The 22,669-nt window shown below is 42.0% G+C and overlaps 1 protein-coding gene across 7 annotated transcripts in view; it reads left to right on the top strand.

The window, feature by feature from the left end:
- Positions 1-22,669, top strand: part of AKAP7 (A-kinase anchoring protein 7) — an 84,835-nt gene that overhangs the window by 15,410 nt on the left and 46,756 nt on the right. For all 7 annotated transcript variants that reach the window (XR_013540625.1, XR_013540624.1, XM_020790692.3 and 4 more), the window contains exons 4-5: positions 4,164-4,300; positions 13,920-14,080. Coding sequence is in view for 5 of the 7 variants with exons in the window: in XM_020790692.3 (XP_020646351.3) it covers positions 4,164-4,300; positions 13,920-14,080 (298 nt within the window). In the remaining 2 variants the exon portion in view is untranslated. The remainder of the gene's footprint in view (positions 1-4,163; positions 4,301-13,919; positions 14,081-22,669) is intronic.

Below are 22,669 nucleotides of genomic sequence, written 5' to 3'. Positions count from 1 at the left end.
CCCATGAAGTACTAGTCCCCATCTATTTGGTACTGGTTAGTTCTCATCTTGACTGCTGTGTCCAGTTCTGGACAGCACACTTTACGAAGGATGGCAACAAACTGAAGCAAGTTTAGAGGAGAGCAACAAGGATGATTAGGAGACTGGAAACCAATCCCTAGGCTTAATTAGTCTTGAGAAAAGAAGACTGAGGGGAGATATGATTGTTGTTGTTGTTTAGTCATTAAGTCGTTTCCGACTCTTCGTGACCCCATGGACCAGAGCACACCAGGCCCTCCTATCTTCCACTGCCTCCCAGAATTTGGTCAAATTCATGTTGGTCGCTTTGATGACACTGTCCAACCATTTTGTCCTCTGTCGTCCCCTTCTCCTCTTGCCCTCACATTTTTTCCAGGGAGTCTTCTCATGAGATGGCCAAAGTACTGGAGCCACAGCTTCAGGATCTGTCCTTCCAGTGAGCACTCCGGGTTGATTTCTTTCAAAGTGGATATGTTTGTTCTCTTTGCAGTCCAGGGGACTCTCGAGAGTTTCCTCGAACACCACAATTTGAAAGCATCAATTCTTTGGCGGTCAGCCTTCTTTATGGTCCAGCTCTCACTTCCATACATCACTAATGGAAAAAAACCATAGTTTTGACTATGTGGACCTTTGTCGGCAAGGTGATGTCTCTGCTTTTTGAGATGCTGTCTAGGTTTGTCATCGCTTTCCTCCCAAGAAGCAGGCATCTTTTAATTTCGTGGCTGCTGTAACCATCTGCAGTGATCATGGAGCCCAAAGACAGAAAGTAAAATCTGTTACTGCCTCCATATCTTCCCCTTCTATTTGCTAGGAGGATTTTAGTTTTTTTGTTTTTGTTTTTTGATGTTGAGCTTCAGACCATTTTTTGTGCTCTTCTCTTTCACCCTCATTAAGAGGTTCTTTAATTTCTCCTTACTTTCTACCATCAGAAGGGTGATATGATAGCACTTTTCAAATACTTGAAAGATTGTCATCCTGCTCATGAGGATGAGCAGAATCTGCTCTTCATCATCTCAGAGTTCATGACGTGTAACAATGGGCTTAAGTTATAGGAAGCCAGATTTCAGATGAATATCAGAAAAAAACCTACTTAAGAGCAGTATGGCAATGAAACCAGTTACCTTAGAAGGATGTGAGCACTTCAGTGCTGAAGACACTCAAAGGAAAGTTAGAGAATCTCTGTCAAATGTACAGTGGTGCCTCGCACAACGAGGTTAATCCGTCCCGGATTAACCCTCGCTGTGTGAAACATCGCTCAACGGAAAGTAAAAAGCCATTGGAACCCATTAAACAGCGTTTAATGCGTTCCAATTCGGCCGAATACTCACCGTTGTGTGATGTTCCTCTACGGCCGGCAGCCATTTTTGCGCCCTCCCCTTGCTTTACTAGGGCGCGAAAATGGTTGCGATCAGCTGTTCCGCGGCTTCAAAATGGCTGCTGGAACAGCTGAAAGGGCCGGGTGCAGCGTTTTCGCGCCCTTGGTAAGCGAGGGGAGGATGCGAAAACGCTGCGCGCAGCCATTTCGGCTGTTCCGGCAGCATTTTCGCGCCCTCCCCTTGCTTACCAAGGGCGCGAAAACGCTGCGCTCGGCCCTTTCGGCTGTTCCGGCGGCCATTTTGAAGCCACGGAACAGCTGATTGGCGGGTCGCAAAGTGAAGGTCGGTAAGCGAACCGCTTACCAACCTTCGCTCTGCGATTTTTGCCCATTGGGGGCATCGCTCTGCGATCGCATTAGCGATCGCAAAAGCGTCACCATAGAGCGAATTCATCGCTCTACGGGGCGCTCATTGTGCGAGGCACCACTGTACTTTGATTTGGATTCTTGAATGAGCAGTGGGTTGGACCATACAGCTTTATAGACCTCTTCCAGTTCCATTATTTTATGATTCTATGACCTACAAGCTGGCTGGATAGCTCACTGGTTCAGGTATTTTTATTTCATTCATTCATTTAGAATATTTTTACCCCATCTTTCTCCTTAAAAAGGATCCAAGGCAGCTTATAGAATTAAAAGGCAATATTTAAAGCTAAAAAGAGTGAGTATAGAAGTACTAAAAAGGATCAAAGACATACCACACCAAAAGTGGTTAATAAAAGCAACATCAAAAACACATTGAAAGCACAAAAAGCCTGCTGAGGCATCTAGTCCCTGACTGTGGAGCCAGAAATTGGGAGTTAAATTCCCCCTTGTGATTCCAGAGGGAAAAACCAATCTGTGTAGTCATGGGCAAGCTGCACAGTCCCAGGATGTCTCAGAAGAAGGAAATGGTAACCACTTTTGTGTATTCTCTACCTAGAAAACCTTGGAAAGGATCACCATAAGTGGGAATCCATCTGAGAGCACATAGTTAATTCTTAAATGATATACAGAGTCTGTGTTTACTTACAGATGTCACTTGCTTAAGTGTTTCTTAAAATCCCAAGATTCAGTTCTTCTTTTTCTTCTGTGTACAGTATAGCCTTTCTGTTGGCCTATAAAAAAACTGTATTGTAATTATCTGTTTACCAGGAGGAAGAAGCTTAATATTTCAGTGTAGTAGTGTGCCCAAGAATGTATAGAAGAACAGAAATGGAATCTGAATTTACTTATATTTTCCTTGTTGCATGACTGCAAAACATACTTTTATGTGTTTCCATTGGTACTTTTCCTTTGGGCACCTGTGGAAATATTTCCCTTTTGAAAAACAAGGCAGCAAATGCTTTGGAGGTGTTTCATAGATACACCAGTGTTTTCTGATACTTCGTTGTTTGCCTCTATGCTGAGAAACAGGGATGTGGGATTAGAGGCTCGTGACTTGAAACAAAGCTGAGGAATTTTCATAAAGCTGGGAGAACTGACATACTTTTACAATCAGACATTGTGGAACTTCCTGAATACAGGATCAGTATAACACCTAGTTCTGGACATAGAGATCTGCCTGTTGGGTTCTGCAAACTAATAGCATTGTGAAGGGGTATTGCCTATCTGTCTAGGGATCTGCTCTTAGACAGTTTCACTGTCTGTTCAGGCAGTTTAAGTTGTGCCTTCACCTTTGTTCCCCTGGGATATTTCTAAAGCAAATTCAAAGATTACAAAACACAATAAGCCACCAATGATTGGCATTGAAATCTACTGCCAAGGGGAACAAACCTCTGTAGCCAGGGTCCATCCTGCAAAAGTACCTGTAAATCCCACACCCCTGTAACTTATCAAGAGTAGGAACACCAGAGAGAGTGTAGCACAACAGTATTCTCCCCTCCCCCTCCTTAAGTGTCTGTACATTCCTTTTTCTTTCTTAATTCTGGTCCTTTGTGAGGTTATGTTGTACTTCTGCATTCACTTCCTTGTTTGTTAGTTCTCTGAAAATGTAAGGCTTCAGGCATCAACAGATACACTGCTATCCCAGAGGCATTCAGCTTTCTTTAAATCCACTATGTTTCTGAGTTATAAAATGGACTTATATTCCCGTTTATGTTGAATAGTCAAAGATGGACTGCTGATCTTCATTGCCATCATGCCTAAGCTACCTGCACTTCTTGCTGAAGTGAGAATCATATTGCATAGTTTTTGTGGGCTTGTTCATGCAATATTTGCATGATAGAGATTGCTTATTATAAAATTAAAACTCTGTATTGCTTTTGTTTTAGCATCTCCAATAAAGTAGATTCTACATTCTGTCACACATTTAATGTTAAAAAGCCCCTGAGGAACTTCTGCTAGATTCCATTTTCCAACAAGAGGTTTCTGTCATTTTGATTGACAAGCAGTTCTGATACTAGCATTTGTCTTTCTCTCCCATCCACCCCACCAGAAGAGAGCAGTTTTCCAGGAACAAACCATTATTGATATGTAATTGGATGATGTTCTTTAATTCACTGATTAATTCTCATTTCAAGTTTGCTAAAACATATTGAAAACTCTCAGTCAGAGAAAGTGTTAATAATCTTATTCATGCACCAAGCTTGAAAGAAATATTATACACTGAGAAGGTCTCCTACTCAAGTAGGTGAAGTATAATGGTAAGAATGTTGGCACAGTCCCATTCACTGGAGTATGGCTTCTGAAGAATGGAAGATGTCCTGTGCTTCTCTTTTTCAATTTGATTGCAATAATTCTGAAAACATGTTCCCCCCACCCCTGTCCCTGTATGTGTTTCTTTTCTCAGATTATGGATGGTGTTCAGTCTCTTCAGGATACAATAATACGAGGGGATAATAGACTTTCCAAAGCGATGGTTCACAATGGTTCTTTGCATGTCACTCTTCTGGTGATGCATTTGCCCAGTGAAGCAGTAATTGATGAGTAAGTGCTTTATTCTGAAATTAAATCTGCCTAGTTTGTGGTGAGGCTTGGGAAAAGGAAATAATATAAAACAATAATAGAATAAGGGAAAGAGAACCTATCAATCTACGTTCTGTTAAGATACCTTAATACTGTATTCTCAAAGGCTTTCACAGCTGGCATCTAATTGTTGTTGACGGCTTTTTGAGCTGTTTGGCCATGTTCTGGAGGTTTTTGTTCCAAACATTTCGCCAGTCTCTGTGGACAGCATCTTCAGAGAACAGGAGTTAGAACTCTGTCTATGTTTTGGTGTAGTGTGTGGGATTGTTGAATATTTGTGGGATTGTTGCTGGGTAGGGGAAGGAATGGCGGTGGGGGTAGGACATGCCCGCGTAGGAGAAGAGAGGTTAGATATCTTACATCTATCCCCTCTTCTAGTCCTGCCCCCAACCAGATGGTATCAGGCGACCATATCAGCAAACCCTCGAGCCACACAGTGCTGTTGATGAACGCCAGGTCAGTACAAAATAAAATTGCCCTCATCCATGATGTAATTCTGGATGAGGCTGCTGACCTGGCGTGCATTACTGAGACCTGGATGGGAGAGGAGGGTGGTGTTCCCCTCTCCCAGTTGTGTCCGCCTGAGTACTCAGTCCAGCACCAAGGTCGCTCGGAGGGTCGGGGAGGGGGAGTTGCTATAGTCTATAGGAGTTCTATCTCCTTGACCAGGCTTCCTGTCCCTTTGAGAGGAGGTCTCAAGGGCCTGTATTGTGTGTTGGGTTCGCGAGACAGGTTAGGGATTCTGTTGGTGTGCCGCCCACCCTGCTACGTACCAACAGTTTCCCTGCCTGAGCTGACGGAGGTAGTTTCGGACCTGGTGTTGAGGACTCCCAGGCTGTTGGTGCTGGGGGACTTCAACATCCATGCCGAGGCTGCCTTGACTGGGGCGGCTCAGGACTTCAAGGCCACCATGACAACCATGGGGGTGTCTCAATGTGTCATCGGCCCGACGCATGAGAAGGGCCATATCTTGGACCTGGTTTTCTCAACGGGACTGGAAGGTGGTGGTTTGGATGTGGAGGGGCTGGTCGTGACCCCATTGTCATGGTCAGACCACTTCCTGGTCAAGTTCAGTCTATTAGCTTCTTCTTCCCTCTGCAAGGGTGGGGGATCTATTAAGATGATCCACCCTCGGAGACTAATGGATCCAGATGGATTCCTGAATGCTCTGGGGGATTATCCGTCTGATATGGTCGGCGCTCCTGTCGAACCTCAGGTCACCCTATGGAATAGGGAGATGACCCGGGCAGTTGACACGATTGCGCCTAAGCGCCCTCTTCCTGCTCGCCGAGCCCAGACAGCTCCTTGGTATACTTCTAAACTGCGGGCGATGAAGCGAGAGGGGAGACGGCTGGAGCGCAGGTGGAGGAAATCCCGCTGGGAGTCCGATCGAACACGACTTAGAGCCCATTATCGGGCCTATTTCGTGGCAATACGGCTGGCGAAATGGCAATATTTCTCCAGCCGTATTGCTTCCTCAGAATGTCGTCCAGCAGAGCTGTTTCGGGTGGTCCGGGATCTTCTTCAACCGGGAAATCCGGTGGAGGTCCCGGACTGCTCATCAGCTTGCTGTGATGAGTTTGCCATACATTTTGAGGGAAAAATCGCTCAGATTCGCAGTGGGTTGGACTCCACAGTTACTGCAGAATCAGAGGTTGTGTCCAGTGCGCCGTGCTTAGGTCCAGTATTAATGGATGAGTTTCAATTGTTGAGACCTGATGATGTGGACAGGGTGCTTGGATCTGTCCGTTCTACCACCACTCCGCTCGACCCTTGCCCATCCTGGCTAATTGGAAGATCAGCCAGGGGGGTTCGCACCTGGGTCCAGGAGGCCGTGAACGCCTCTCTGAGAAAGGGAGTGGTCCCTACCACCTTGAAAGAGGCGGTAATTCGACCACTCCTTAAAAAGCCTAACCTGGACCCAAGGCTGATGGTCAACTACCGACCAGTGGTGAACCTCCCTTATTTGGGCAAGGTGTTGGAGCTGGTTGTGGCCCGGCAAGTCCAGGCGCTGCTGGATGAAACGGATTTTCTGGATCCATTTCAATCGGGTTTCAGGCTGGGTTTTGGTACAGATACTGCCTTGGTGGCCCTGTATGATGACCTTTGCCGGGAGAGAGACAGGGGAGTGTGACCCTGTTGATACTCCTGGACCTCTCAGCGGCTTTCGACACCATCAAACCATGGTGTCCTTCTGGATAGGCTGGCTGGGTTGGGAGTTCAGGGCACCGTTTTACGGTGGTTCCGCTCCTTCCTGGCTGACCGTGTCCAGAGGGTGGTGCTGGGGGACAGTTGCTCTGCCCCATGGCAGTTATGTCATGGGGTTCCTCAGGGCTCGATACTGTCCCCCATGCTGTTTAACATCTACATGAAACCGCTGGGAGAGGTCATCAGGAGGTTTGGGCTGAGGAGTCAGCAATATGCTGACGATACTCAGCTCTACCTCTCGTTTTCCACCAATCCAGGTGAGGCAGTTTCTGTGCTGAACTCCTGTCTGGACCTGATAATGGACTGGATGAGGGTTAATAAATTGAAACTCAATCCAGACAAGACGGAAGTGCTGTTAGTGGGTGCTTCACCGGACAGGCTGGAGGGCCATTTCCCCACCCTGAATGGGGTTACACTCCCCCTAAGGGACAGGGTCCGCAGCTTGGGGGTGCTCCTGGACCCCAGTCTAACACTGGAAGCCCAGGTGGACTCGGTGGCCAGGGGCACCTTCCTTCAGCTGCGGAAATTATACCAGCTACGGCCCTACCTGGATGAGCGGAGTCTCATGACAGTCACACATGCACTGGTAACATCCCGCATAGATTACTGCAATGCGCTTTACGTGGGGCTGCCTTTGAAGACAGTCCGGCGACTGCAACTGGTCCAGAATCGAGTTGCGCGGCTGGTGAGTGGTGCAGCCGCCAGGGAACATATCAAGCCGATTCTGATTAAGTTACATTGGTTACCAGTTGCTGCCCGGGCCCAATTCAAAGTGCTTGTTTTGACATATAAAGCCCTAAATGGCTTGGGCCCTGGATACCTGAAGGACCGCCTCCTTCCATATGAACCTACCCAGCAGTTAAGATCTAGCCAGGGGGCCCTTTTGAAAGAGCCGTCCCTCAAGGAAGTAAGAGGGACGGCTTGTAGACAAAGGGCCTTTTCGGCAGCTGCCCCCAGACTATGGAATGCCCTCCCGACTGAGATTCATCTGGTGCCGACGCTGATGACATATCGGCGCCAGGTCAAAACCTTCCTGTTCCAGAAGGCTTTTAATTGAAATAATATTAGCTGTGGGTCTGATGGCAATTTTAATTGTATTTTTATTATTTTATCTTTTACTGTATTGAATTTTAATTATTGTAAGCCGCCCAGAGACCTCTGGGTAGTGTGGGCGGCATATAAATTGAATAAATAAATAAATAAATTTGTAGCTGTGGGATCAGGTTTTGTTCTTTCAGGAAATTGGGTGATTATTGTGATCAGGGTGTTTTTTTGTTTTGGGTGCATTGTTGTGTTACAGGGGGACATGATCTGTCACTGTGATTGATGAGTGTCGTTAGCTAGTCTTTTGTGTGCAGTGATCACCAGTCCTTGTGGCTGGGTAGAGTTCATTGACCTTTTGCAGGCTGTATTTTTCAGTTCTGGGAAACAGGTCTTGTTAAGTTTTAGACTTTCTTTCTTTTGTTGAAGCTGTGCTGGTGTTTGTGGATTTCAGTGGCTTCCCTGTGTAGCATAATGATTGCTGTTGTTGTCCAGTACTTCAGTATTTTGAAATAGAATTTCATGTCAAGCTTGTTTCAGGGCATGTTCAGCTACTGCTAATTTTTTCAGTTGTTTTAGTCTGCAGTGTCTTTCATATTCTTTGATTCTGGTATGAATACTGCGTTTTTGTTGTATTTTTGTGGTGGGCCCGAATACTGTTTGTAGGTTGTGTTTTTTCAACAGTTTCCCCATGTGGTCCGTGACCCCTTTGATGTATGGCAGAAATACTTTATTTGTGGGTGGCTGTTTTTCTTCTTCAGTTCGGTGTTGTTTTCTTGGGTTGATGACTCTTGTGATTTCATTCTTGGAATAGCCATTTGCCTGTAGGGCCCAATTCAGATGGTTGGGTTTAGTGCTGAGAAATTGAGCTTCAGAGTTCCGATTTGCACGCTCTACCAGTGTTCTGACTATCTCAACCATCTGAATTACAGAGATGGTAAGAAAAACATCAGTATTACAGTGGGGTCTTGACTTGAGAACTTAATCCGTATTGGAAGGCGGTTCTCAAGTCAAAAAGGCTGTAAGTCAAGTCTCCATTGACCTACAGTGCATTGAAAACCGATTAATCCCGTAACAGGCCGTTTTTGTTCCATTTTGGTTTTTTTCTGGTCTGTAAGTCAAATCTCAGTCTGCAAGTCATACCTAAATTTTGCAGCCAGAGAAGTCTGTAACTCAAAAAGTCTGTAAGTCAAACCGTCTGTAAGTCAAGGGTCCACTGTATCAGTTTTGCAAATCAGTTCCAAAAACTTATAAATTTTATTATTCCCTAAGCAGTTCTGTTATTTTATACCATATATCATCTATATACAGTTCTTGTCATTCTATCACCAAAAAAAAAAAATAAAAAATTACGAATCTTGAAAATATGCAGAGAAAGGCACCAACAGTGATTGGATGTTGGACCATCTTCCCTAAGAAGGAGGGGTAAAACGTATGAGCTTTTTAGTTTACAAAAAAAGATGATTAAAGGAGAAGCAGGTTAGGAATTATGAAATTATATGTCATACGTAGAAAGTGAGCAGAGATGTCTGTTTCCTTTATAAAAATAGTATTTGAGTCCTGCAGTAAAACAGAACAGTAAATTCAGGCAAAAAATATTTATGGAATTCTCATGGAGGATTTGGTTAAGATTGTTAGCTTAGATAACCTAGGGGTTCCATGAATGCCCCTTGAATTCAATGGTGAAACAAGGGCAGGATAGAAATGTGCTAAAACAGTGACAATAAAAGCAATTGCACATGAGGTCTTAATAAAACCAGAAAAATAGCATCACTGTGACCCAACAGTGATAGTTAATGTGCATGGATTCATGCCTGTCAGGCCCCAGTATCTACAATTCATTTTCTTTGTTGCCCATATAATTGTAAATTGGAGAGAATACTTTACACACTTGATGCAGGCTGTCTCTGATCTATAGAACTTTATTCTAATTTACATTTGTCAGAAGGTATAGTTCAACAGGAGAAAGGTTGTTTTTAAAAGATCAGATGAATTCTAATTAGATGATAGGTCTCTTGGTAGGGATTACCTGAGCATGGATGAGTGAAAAATTTGTTCAATTCATGTTTCAGTGTGAACTTCTGAAAACTGCAGTTCCAAAATCTAAATAATTCTGGAGACCTGAAAAATATATTTTTCTGTGGTTTGCACTGTGGTTATCTCATACACAAAACATACTGGAAATGATATACAGTGGTGCCTCGGAAGACGAGTGCTTCATTTAACGAAGAAATCGCATAATGAAGAAGTTTTTGCAATCGCAAAAGCGATCGCAAAATGATGTTTCCTATTGGGTTTTTCCACTTTGTGATGATCAGTTACCTGCTTCACTAACCGATTACCGCAAACCGAAGATTTTCGCACAGCTGATCGGTGGTTTCAAAATGGCCACTGGGTAAAAAAATGGCCACCGGCTGTTTTCTGGGACGGATTTCTCGCTGCACAGGCAGCGAAAATGGCCACGCTATGGAGGATCTTCGCTGGACAGTGAGTTTCAAGCCCATAGGAACGCATTAATCAGGTTTTTATGCGTTTCTATGGGCTTTTAAAAATCGCTTTACAATGTTCTCGTTCTACAGCGATTTCGCTGGAACGAATTAACATTGTAATGTGAGGCACCACTGTAACACTCCACCCCATCCTGAAAAAATAAGTATACACTAAAATCCAGAACACTGTATATAATATATGCATTTATTTTGAAAAATGTGCATAAAATACACTGATGTGTTATGTAGAAGAAAAGTGCATATACAGTGGTGCCTCGTTTAATGAGCGCACCGTTTAATGACGAATCTGCATAGCGACGTGTTTTTTGCGATTGCTAATGCGATCGCATTGCAATGTTCTGAATAGGGTAAACATCACATTGTGATGATCGGTAAACGTTTCGCTTACTGATCTTCGCATTGCGATGTTTTGGAACCGCTGATCAGCGGTTCCAAAATGGCCGCTGGAAGAAGAAAATGGCCGCCTGCAGCGTTTTTGCGCCGATTCCTCGCTTACCGAGGCGGCGAAAATGGCAGCCGGATTGAGGATTCCCGCTTAGCGGTGAGTTTTGTTCCCATAGGAACGCATTAAATGGAGTTTAATGCTTTCCTATGGGTCCCCCCCCCCCGCATAGCAACGTTTCCCGATAGCGACGTTTTTCTTGGAACGGATTAACGTCGCTATGTGGGGCACCACTGTATATGAAAAATAGTGCTTAAAATGCACGGATTTAAAATGTGTTCCTGCAAGTCTCCCTTTTCAGAAATGCGTACAAATTTTCATGTACTGTGGAAAAGAAATAATTCACAATCCAATACAGAAATGGGATGGAAAACTTCATACAAAGCAAAAAATTGGTTTTCAGATACTTAGGCATTCTTACCTGCCAATTACTTGCTAGATCTAAACCTGCTTAGCTAGCACAGGATTGCTGTACCATGTGACCTCCAAACATGTTCTGGTTACTAGTGACCTCTTATAATTATGCTTCAGCAGTGTAGGTAGGGTAGAAGTGCCAAGTATGCTTGTGTCAGAATAAGCCCCTCTTACTTCAGTAGATTCAAATGAGTATGATGAATGAATTGGTAAACTGCTTGTACACCTTTAATATACCCCTGCACATTACTTAGGGCGCTGCAGGATCTGAGGAAATGTCAAGAGTTTAATGGTTTATGACATATTTGCTTTCAGCAAAGTACAGTGCAGCCTTAAGTTGTTCTGACTTCTCAGTGCTACAGCTAATATGTGGCAATTTAGTAAAACAAATTGTGGAAGGGAATCAGACAAGTAAGATTATAATGAGTCCATAGATGACCCTTTCAGGAAAAACACATTACATGCTTAAACACTTGCATTTATTTTGCTTCCAGGAGATCTGGCTGTGAGCTTTAAAGCATTGGCTTCTCCAGTGTTGAGCATGTCAGAATAAAGGTTTTAAGACTGCTGCAGACCGTCTTCTGCTTAGCTTTAATAATTAAAACTGAGTTTCCTTGCATCTGACGAATAGTCTTTGGTCATTTAAAGCCATTTTCATTTCATACCTTTATAATCATGCTTCTAAATCCCTGCTTTGCCAACTTCTCAGGTTCTCAAGCCCAAAAACCTTGGTAGTTTTCAAACCATCTGTTCTACATATGTACCAAGTCCAGTATGTACACAGCCCACCTTCTCCACCCTTAGTTTCAGTGGGCAGAAGTGAACTTTGGAAGAAGAGAATGCTCTCTCTCTCTCTCTCTTTCTTTCTTTCTTTCTTTCTTTCTTTCTTTCTTTCTTTCTTTCTTTCTTTCTTTCTTTCTTTCTTTCTCTCTCTCTCTCTCTCTCTCTCTCTCTCTCTCTCTCTCTCTCACACACACACACACACACACACACACACACACACACACACACACACACACACAGAGGGAGAAAGGAGGGTATGTCTCAACCACAGCATGGAAGAATTCCTTTTCTGAACTACAGTTCCCAGAACCCTCAGCTAAACATGGTCATTGAGGGATTCTGTGAATAGTAATCCATAAAACTAACATTTTCAAGCTTTGGTCTTGCCTGCAAATACTTGTTTATCTCTCTTATACCTCAGAATTCATGGAAGTCAGTGTCTGCATGGTCTACTTTATTTTACTTTTAGAAACCTAAAACTGGTGTGCATTTAATGACTTGTTTCTGCAAATTTCTGTATTCTATGCCAGTGGTTCCCGAACTTGGGTAACCTAGGTGTTCTTGGACTGCATCTTCCAGAAACCCTGGTAGTGAAGGCTTCTGAGGATTGCAGTCCAAGAACATCTGTGTTACCGGAGACTGGAAACTACTGCTCTATGCTGTCAGTGTTGTGTGTAAGCTTCCCTTCGGTACTTCACACTATTTTGAGTGCTAATTCACACATGCAGGGTATCCAGTTACTCCATTTTGTCCTTTAGATGTTGCGGAGAAGCATCAACACAAACGGAAATATAATGGGATACAGCCAATTCTTAGGGCTGTTGGAAAAGTGCTGCCTATCTTAGCATGCAGGCTGGTTCATCTTGATCTATTTTCCACATGATCTCACATTAAAAGACAATAATGTAAAAGAGACAATCATGTTGCTGATTTGTGTTTGTGAACTGGCCCTTCAGGTGTCTCTCCTTGAACAACGGCTTGTTAACAAATGTTGATCTTCCCATGTACGTAGCCACAGGAGACTGTTGGCATGCTACAGGCATGTGCTCAGTTCAAATGGGATGACACAGAGGCCCCAAAGGCCAGGACAGCATCCTGGGGAACCAAGTGTGAACCTTAAATTATGTCCCAGGTTTTTTTGTGCTGCATATTAATTTTGTGGCAGAACTTTCAGATTCCTTGGCGGATATAAAAATTGTTTCTTGAAAATAGAAAACCACTAATTTAAAGGAATTAGTTGTCAAAATGCTTGCCTTTTAAAAATTATGTAAGATATTTGTTCTCTTTTACTGCTGCAGGTCCTAACCCAGAGTTAATCCTGTGATACTGACCATGGAAAGAATTAAGTGTTCATGGTTGTTGTGGGTTTTTCGGGCTTCTTGGCCGTGTTCTGAAAGTGGTTCTTCCTAACGTTTCGCCAGTCTCTGTGGCCGGCATCTTCAGAGGACAGGCCACAGAGACTGGCGAAACGTTAGGAAGAACCACTTTCAGAACACGGCCAAGAAGCCCGAAAAACCCACAACAATCATTAGATCCCGGCCGTGAAAGCCTTCGCGAATACAATTAAGTGTTCAGTTAGACATTTCTTTACTTAAGGCATTATATCACACTGACCAAACCTTATTTTGTTTTCAACTATCAGATTTTCTCTGAAATGTTCACATTATTACTGTAATATAGAATTGATAAGAATCAAAATGGATGTGGAATTATACTTTTCCAATGGAAAATGTTTACTGGGTTGATTTCCTGTGGAGCTTAGAGGATGTCTGCTTACTAGGCAGTTACTGCCACCTAGTGACTTTTAAGTTAGTTTTTCAATAATTATTTGAAAACTCTGTTACGAGGGAAAAGAAAAGTGTCCTTAAAAGGTACACAAGTTTAAGGGAACTTGCATCAGATAAGATAAGGAGAGGGAGATCCTAAAAACTGGGTAGGGGCAAAATCTGTGAGCAAAGTTCTTCTACCAGAAGAAGACAGATACTGGATCTAGTTTGTTTATGTATGACATGCTCTGTGTTTGCATCAACATTAGACCTGGTATTTTTACAGAAATATGTGCTGAACAGTATTTTAATTCTGTTGTAATCCCAGAAAGGATATTTCGCATTACATTATGTAACTAGAAGAAGTAATGATTCTACACCAGTTCTGAAATATATATATATTTTTCTCCTGATAGTGCAGTTGACGGTTTCTTGGAGAGTAAAGATTTGATTGAGGAACTGCTACAAGGAACACCCATGAATTTATCTTTTCAAGGAACAGATCACTTTAGAAATCAAGTTGGATTTGTGAAATTGGCCAAGAGTAATCATGCAACCACACTTTTAAAGATAGCAGGTAATACTTTTCAATAGTTTCCAGTATTGTTGCAAGATGCTTGAAAACAGGTTGAACACCCTGCTAGTATAGCTTGATCCCGCTATTTATTTGTTTACATTGAAACAGTTAACTTTAAAGCAAAAGCAAAGCATGTGGCTTATATACTGCCCCATAGTGCTTCAAGTACTCTCTGGGCGGTTTCCAAGTTAATTATGCAGGCTACACATTGCCTCCCCAACAAGCTGGGTCCTCCTTTTACCGACCTTGGAAGGATGGAAGGCTGAGTCAACCCTGAGCCAGCTACCTGGGATTGAACCCCAAGTTGTGAGCACAGTTTTGGCTGCAATACAGCGGTTTAACCAAGGTTTTTCTCTTCATATTGTTGGATTCACAGCAGTATTGAACAGCCTATGGGACATATTTATTCCAAGTAAATCTTGCTGCATTTGTTGGAGTGTTGGGAGATACTTAAAAATGTCAATTTGAGGACAAGCCAATCCTTTGTTCAGGCTACCCTGGGCACCATGTAGCCTGGGATGGATCGTCTTGCCCACCAGTGACTGCTGCCAAATCAGTGTTTATGCACGCTCAATCTGTGATCCTCCATTCCCAGCCGTGCAAAGGAAAGCAAAACAGTAGTGCTAGGAATAAAAGAGACAACAGCTATGCCACCACTCTGTTAGCTTCCCATGCTGTCAGGGAATCACATGTCTAATGGTTTCTCTAGCTTGGTTCAGACATCAAAGGAACCCATGGTTTCGTAGTAAAGCAACAAGCTACAGTGTGACTCAGGATTGCACACCTTCCTCCCTTTTCCTCTCTGTTATATCCACCAGGAGACACTTCAGATTTTAAACTAACTAAAACTCCCTGTCCACACAGGAGAAACTGGCTTGTTTAATTCTGTTTTGAGAGTTGATTAGGAACTGAAAGCATAGTTTGATGCTAGCTTGTTCTTAGAAATTACAATGTAAGTGACCACAGTTCTCCATGTTCAGTGTTCACAAAGAACTATGAATTATTTAAATATGGAAATATAAGGTGTATATTTCCTTCTTGCTTTGCAGAAGGGGAGGGTGGGGTACACAAATTGGACATTTGCTGCAGCTGCTTTTTATAGAAGGAGTCCGTTTCTACTGCATCTGAAGTGAGCCCCAGAGTGATCATGGAAAGAAGGTGCTGATACATGAGCAGTGGTGGCTTGGATGCCATGATAATGTCACAACACATCGCTCCACACCCAGTGCATGCTTCTTGGAGCAGCTCAGTGTCTGCTTTGTCAGAGGCATCCGTTATGTGAAAGAGCAGCAAGTGGCAGAAGCAGGCATAAGTTTCATTGCAGAAGCTTGAATGCACTGATAGCCCTGTGTGGACATCAGCAACCAGTTACCAAGTTTTTCTTCTTACTAAGAAAAAAAGCCACATAGTTTTAGAGCTGAAGATTCCACAGAGACTGGTTGAAATCTACTGGGCCAACAGGTTCTTCATATGGGCCATGTGTACCACAAAGCCAAATCTGTTTATTTCTTGTTTTATTTCATCCTTTTCCTGTTATCTGTGATTATTAGCACATCCTGTTTTGGTATGTCATCATTTTCCTGCTGGACCCTTGCATAAAAGCTTTCAGTTTCTTCTTGTTCAGCATCTGTAATTGGGGCATAGACCTGGGTGGTAGTACAGTTGAAATCTCTTTGATACCATTTGTTCAGACTATGCATCAAGCTTGTGCTATGGCTCACATCATTGTTAGGGCCATGCCATTTCTTCCAACTTTGATATTTCTGAGTGGAATGCTTTGTAATTATTTGAATGAATATGTCCTATTTCAGTCCATTTCAGTTCACTCAGATCAAGTATTACTATGCTGTCATATTCCCTGGTGCACTCAAACACTCTCACACACAGTACAGTATATGCTGGAAAAGAAACTATGAACACATTTTGAAAGTGAGTTCAGATAAAAAGTAACTGGTTTAAAGCCCTTTTATAGCACAGTCTAATTTCCTGTTGTACTTGTTGGGAGGCAACCACTTTCAACCACATCCCCTGTGAGATGAATAGTGTCTGGATTGGCAAAACCAATCTAAAATGCATCATGATCAGGGCCTTAAATACTTCAGGTGGTACTTTCTTACGGATTACTGTTCTCTAGGGGACAGGAATGTTGCTCCAGTTCCTGTTTTCTAGATAAATCAGCTTGTCACCTATCAAAAGCAGGTCCTTTTCTATGACTGTGCTGGAGGTCCTGAGGAGAGACTGTACATATCCATCTTTAACATCCTCCCAGAGGCTTAAAGGAGCAGCGGGCAACATGCAACATTCCTTATGTTATTGAACTGTGTCTCCATTTGTCCCTCACCATTGGCTATGCTGGCTGGAGCGGAGGGAAATTGCAGTCAAATGTTATCTGGAAGCCTTATCAGATATAAAGATTGTCTTCACTGGGTCAACACCCTTGATCTTGTTGAGTAAGGCTCGCCGTATGTCCTTAACATGGGAGTAGTAGGAAACAAGACATGAGAAAATGAACATCAGATAATCTGATAATTAAAATTCTTGAAAACAAATTAACAAAAAGATCTCAGTATGGAAGAAATGCCTGGAGTTTGTCATTGTCTCTTTAGACTGTCCCTAAAATTCCAACTATTTCTTGGAAAGGTTTCCTTGAAGACATTATTAGAAGCAGTGAATGTGCCTTTTGTGTTTGAAGGAATGTGAAGTCACACCATGCCTAAATATTTTGTGACTCATATTAGGGCATTTTACAGAATTACAAGGGACACTGCCATCTTCTTGTCTTTGCTTAAAATGCCATGCACAGTTCTGTTTACCTTCTCCCTTTCCCACCTATTAAGGTAAAAGCTCAGGCATGGGGGATAGTGGCACTTTTAAATAAGTGGCAGGATGCAGGAAGTAAACAAGTTGTCACATGGCTCTCACTATGATACATTATTTTTGTAGGACGTCCTAGATGATAATTATAATTGTGTGCCATCAAGTAAATTCTGATTGATGCACTCGTTTGCACCATGATTTGTAAATCAAAGTACTGTACAATCTCTGTCCCTGTCCAGAATGAAATTGTTCCTTGCTTCACCTTCCAGAAGTAAAGATCCTTTAACAGCTGCACGTATTGTTCAAACCATGTTTAAAGCAAACTGTAATTTCTTCTTAAACTAGACTTTGAAACCGCTGTTTGATGTAGGTTTGTAGGCCGTGTTGAAAAGGGAAGAGAATAGGTAATGCACTGCAGAGAGAAAAATGGATTGTTGGGGACAGGACAGTATGGTTCCAAGCCTTTATGCTAATCTGCAAGCTAGGGATCAAGGAGAGCCAATGTTGCACCTACATTTCAGCAATTTCTTTGGATCACTCCTCTGGAGCAAAAACAGTGTGAGTTCAGTACTGCCTTAATTTTCTAGGTTAGTTGTTCTACCTAAAACAAATTTCCTAAAATTTAGGTCTCTTTACTAATAGAGCCTAAAAGAGAACTGTCCCATACATTCAAAACAGGAAAAAGATTTAAAAAGAAGTGCATACAAGACAAGTTTGATTTTCCCAGTGTGCTTTCCCTGTGCATTTTAAACCAAAGGAAGAACAACTGTGTTCAAAATCTGTCATTGAATTTGTGGGTAATTATAGTCTACTAAGAAATCTGTAGCAAAGATCTTAATAGCTGCCAAATTATTATTTATTGTAAAAATTTGCTTCCTTTATCCTCTCGACATAAATATGTAAGAACATAAAAAGAACTTTGCTGGACTAGACCAATGGTCAGTTTCATGCAGGGATAAGTAACATATGACTCCTGTGCATAATTTTGAGCCCCTTCTGTCCTCTTCTACTGTTGCCACCAAAAATCTATGGTGTATTTATGGAGTCTGGCAGCTATTTAAAACAAAACATGGATATGCTGCTTGTTTTGAAATGAACCATGCTCTAGGTGAGATTTAATATCAAAGCAAAGTACTGTATATGCTCTTCACATGCCTTGTTCTGGAGGGAAACTGTATGTAAGGGAAGCAGTTCACTGATGTCATGGCAACAGTGGTGTGTGGGCCTCAGTGGGTTGAGGAACAGCCAGTGCACTCCCCTAGTACGTCTCCTCTCCAACATTCTGCTTCCCACAGTGGTTAAGCAAACTCTCCTACAAGCACACAAGCAAGCTATAGAGGCATTGTTGCTTCCCAGTAGCTGACACTTGGAAGCATAGTATGGTATTCTTTTGATCCTTTTTAGTATTTGTATATTCACTGCTGTTGATTTTAAATACTGTCTTTTAATAATGTAAGCCACCTTGCATGCTTTTTAAGGAGAAAGGCAGTGTAAAAATTTTTTAAATAAATACTGTAGAAACTTCAAGACTACTAATTCTTGATGGATATTTCATGAAAACAATCTTATCCACTTTTAAAGCCATGTAAGGCTGGAGGTGGCCTTCACATTTTATAGCGAAGTAAATATACAACACACCCAAATTCTGAATGGGACAACAATTTGCCAACTTCTAATGTCTCGCTGAGCTATTTCATTATGTAGACAAAGGCCTGCAGGCTGCATTGGAATTTGTGACTAAGTAAAGCAAATACTTGACCTTAACATTGTACAAAATGACTTTACTTTAAAACAAAGGCAAAATTCTTCGAGAAATAGCTATGTTTAATATAATCCCTCACACAGTTTGCTTTATGCTTGATAATTGACAGAGCTGTACGTAAAAACAGGGAATTTTATTTTTTATAATGTCATTTTTCATTACTCAGTGATACTATAATCAACCCTCACAGATTTTCTGTAAGTCTTCTAACATGCCCTGAGGTCTACTGTTTTGTTGCTTTCCACCAGTGTTTTAACTTGCCTAATGTCTAATGATGTATTGTCAGTGACTGGCAATGGCTCTCCAGGGTTTCAGATTTCTGATTTTCAAAAGTGTTGTTAATTTCTTTCACGCACTTGAACCATGTCTTCATTTTTTGGCCATTAAACTAATTGGCTTATCTTAGACTTTTGGAAAACCAATGTACTACACCGATACACAATACCACTTTTCACAGCAGTTTAAGGTCACAACCTTCACTCCACTTGAGACCTTTGTGCAACACCAAAAAATCCTTGCTAAATTAGCTGTGCATGTATTAAATGGGAGGTGTGGTTTTTCATAATGTATTTAAATATAATTTTCATGATATATAGAGTCATATTTTGGGCTAGGGAAAATGTTTCCATTTTGTTTAAATAAGTTGGAAGCTTTTTGCGCTGGATTATGGAGAAAGCCAGAGAGTTCCAGAAAAACATCTACTTCTGCTTCATTGACTATGCAAAAGCCTTTGACTGTGTGGACCACAGCAAACTATGGCAAGTCCTAAAAGAAATGGGCGTGCCTGACCACCTTATCCATCTCCTGAGAAACCTATATGTGGGACAGGAAGCAACAGTTAGAACTGGATATGGAACAACAGATTGGTTCAAAATTGGGAAAGGAGTACGACAAGGCTGTATATTGTCCCCTGCTTATTTAACTTATATGCAGAATACATCATGCGGAAGGCTGGACTGGAGGAATCCCAAGCTGGAATTAAGATTGCAGGAAGAAATATCAACAACCTCCGATATGCAGATGATACCACTCTGATGGCGGAAAGTGAGGAGGAACTAAAGAACCTTGTAATGAGGGTGAAAGACGAGAGTGCAAAAAACGGTCTGAAACTCAACATCAAAAAAACTAAGATCATGACCACTGGTCCTATCACCTCCTGGGAAATAGAAGGGGAAGATATGGAGGCAGTGACAGATTTTACTTTCTTGGGCTCCATGATCACTGCAGATGGAGACAGCAGCCCTGAAATTAAAAGACGCCTGCTTCTTGGGAGGAAAGCAATGACAAACCTTGACAGCATCTTAAAAAGCAGAGACATCACCTTGCCAACAAAAGTCCGAATAGTCAAAGCTATGGTTTTTCCTGTAGTGTTGTATGGAAGTGAGAGCAGGACCATAAAGAAAGCTGACCGCCGAAGAATTGATGCCTTTGAATTGTGGTGCTGGAGGAGACTCTTGAGAGTTCCCTGGACTGCAAAGAGAACAAACCTATCAATTCTAAAGGAAATCAACCCCGAGTGCTCATTGGAAGGACAGATCCTGAAACTGAGGCTCCAGTACTTTGGCCATCTCATGAGAAGAGAAGACTCCTTGGAAAAGACTTTGATGTTGGGAAAGTGTGAAGGCAAGAGGAGAAGGGGACGACTGAGGATGAGATGGTTGGACAGTGTCATCGAAGCAACCAACATGAATTTGACACAACTCCGGGAGGCAGTGGAAGATAGGAGGGCCTGGTGTGCTCTGGTCCGTGGGGTCACGAAGAGTCAGACACGACTAAACAACTGAACAAACAAACAAAACCATATCAACAGAACTTCTCTTTGCTAAATCTGGGATATTTTGAAAGTTATATGGTGACTTAAAAAAATTGTTTAGCTATTTCAAGCATAGGGAACATGAAACTAACCTCTTTCTAGACCCATTCATATTTTTCCCTTTCAATGCCCCACTTCTTTTCTGACATTCTTTTTTTTAATAACTTGCAACTGATTAGTAGTTCAAGATGGTGTTTCCATGTCATGTGTGTAGAATAATTGATCCTCCAGTATAATTTTGTTTGTCTCATTTCCACTTTTTTATATATAATAATTTTATCTTTATTCTGTCTTTTCTAAATCCCCACTCCCTATCCAACTTTAAAGCTCTTTCATCTTGGTCTTTCTTTCTCCTTCCTTCCTTTTTTTCTCTGTTTTTCTTTCTGAAAGATGGCTGTGATACTGTTGATACAATAGTTGTTAAGTCAGGTTAAAACCTGGCACTTGAAAATTAGTTATCCACATTTCAAAGTGATTTTTGGAGGACCAAATTCATTTCTCATTATTTCCTTGTGATCTATAGGTGGCAGAAGATAATAATGTCTGGTCAGTTTCAAAAAAAAAAAATGCTTTCTACCTCACCTTTCCTTTTCCTTTCTTTACTTTCCAAGCAAATCTGGTTAAAAGGAAGCGTCTATTCTGATCTCCACCATAGTGCATTAGCTGCTACTTGCTTTCAAACAACAGGGAAATTCTCAGCCCAGTGACATTGTGTCACATGTTTTCATTTGCTGTTCTGCTTGGCATGCTGATCTGCAATGAAGCCCAGCTGCCACTGTTCCACCTTCCTGATCCTCTGGCCACTTGGCAGCTGAGCATAGAGACTTGTCCTCCCATCCACTGGCTGGAATGGCCAGAAGAGCAGGAAGGTGGAGCAGCAGCAGCCAGGTTTCATTGCAGATTGGTGTGCTGGGATGCCAGCCTTGTGTGCTGCACTGTGACCCATAAGTGGATGATGGGTTAGCTTGAGCACTGGGCTGAAAACAACAGAATGAGATTCAACAGGGATATGCTCAAAGTTCTATACCTAGGAAAAAACAAATAAACACAGTTACAAGACGGGAGAGACTTGCCTCAATAGCACTATGGGCCTGGAATTGTTATAGATCATAAGCTGAATGTGAGCCAACAGTGCAATGTGACTGCAAAAAATAAAAATAAAAAAATCCAGTGGTATTTTAGGCTGAAGTATCAGTCTCCAAATCCTTTGAAGTACTAATCCCCTCTATTCAGCACTGGTCAGGCTTCATCTAGAGTATGGTGTCAAAATCTGGACACCTCACTTTAAGAAGAATGCCAACATACTGGTGCAAGTTCAGAGGAGGGCAACAAGGGGACCAGAAACAAAGTCCTGTAAGAAAAAACTAAAACAACAGAGATCTTAGGACTATCTAGCAAGCAGAGCATCTGAATCTAATTAGGCATTAATCTACTGCAGACATTGTAGATGACATTGGCAACATCTAGATTTTTCAGAGGATGAGAATATTTCCTGACATTAAGTCTCTAAACCAAACAGAACAAGCTTTATTGTTTATAACCATAGATCACCACAATATCAACAGCAACACAAAGCTACTCTAAAACAATTTATATTATTTGTATACATAAATACAAGATGACATAGCTTCCCTTCTTTCTTAAGATTTCTGATGCTTGGCCCATATTTTCTTTACTGCCAAACTAAATTTTGCTACTTGATAGGTAATAGTTACATCCCTACCCACAAGCAGTGTGCAAAGTAGAGCCGGGCAGGGGGCTATCACACTGAGAATGCTAGCAAGAAGTTGACTTCTGGGATGCTCACTATTTATTAAGTTGCCCTTTATTTATAATATATAGTTGCCCTTTAATAAAGCATCTTTGACCTCTCCTGATCCACAGGTACAGAGTCTTTGATGAAATGGGACATTGTTATGTCTCCCCTCCAAAGTGGTTGATGGCATACACTGAAAATGCAAAGGTGTGAATGCTTTTCTTAAAGGGGCTGAGGTTAGATTAACAAAATAGTTCTCTGAACCAAATGATGTTTTGTACGGGGGGAACCAACAAGAATAGGACCTTTGTGAGATGGCACACAAATCCAGCCAGTTAAGAGTGAAGACAGATTTTTTTCTTTAACCACATGCTTGACTGTATTAGAGAAAAAAGTGGGCAAGGAAAAATGGGTCAAACTGAATTTACCAAGGACTTTTGA

This window comes from Pogona vitticeps, chromosome 1 (genome assembly GCF_051106095.1).
Source record: "Pogona vitticeps strain Pit_001003342236 chromosome 1, PviZW2.1, whole genome shotgun sequence".
Taxonomy (NCBI): Eukaryota; Metazoa; Chordata; class Lepidosauria; order Squamata; family Agamidae; genus Pogona; species Pogona vitticeps.
Note: the sequence above shows the minus strand (reverse complement) of the source record. Positions and strands in the feature narration are given on the sequence as shown.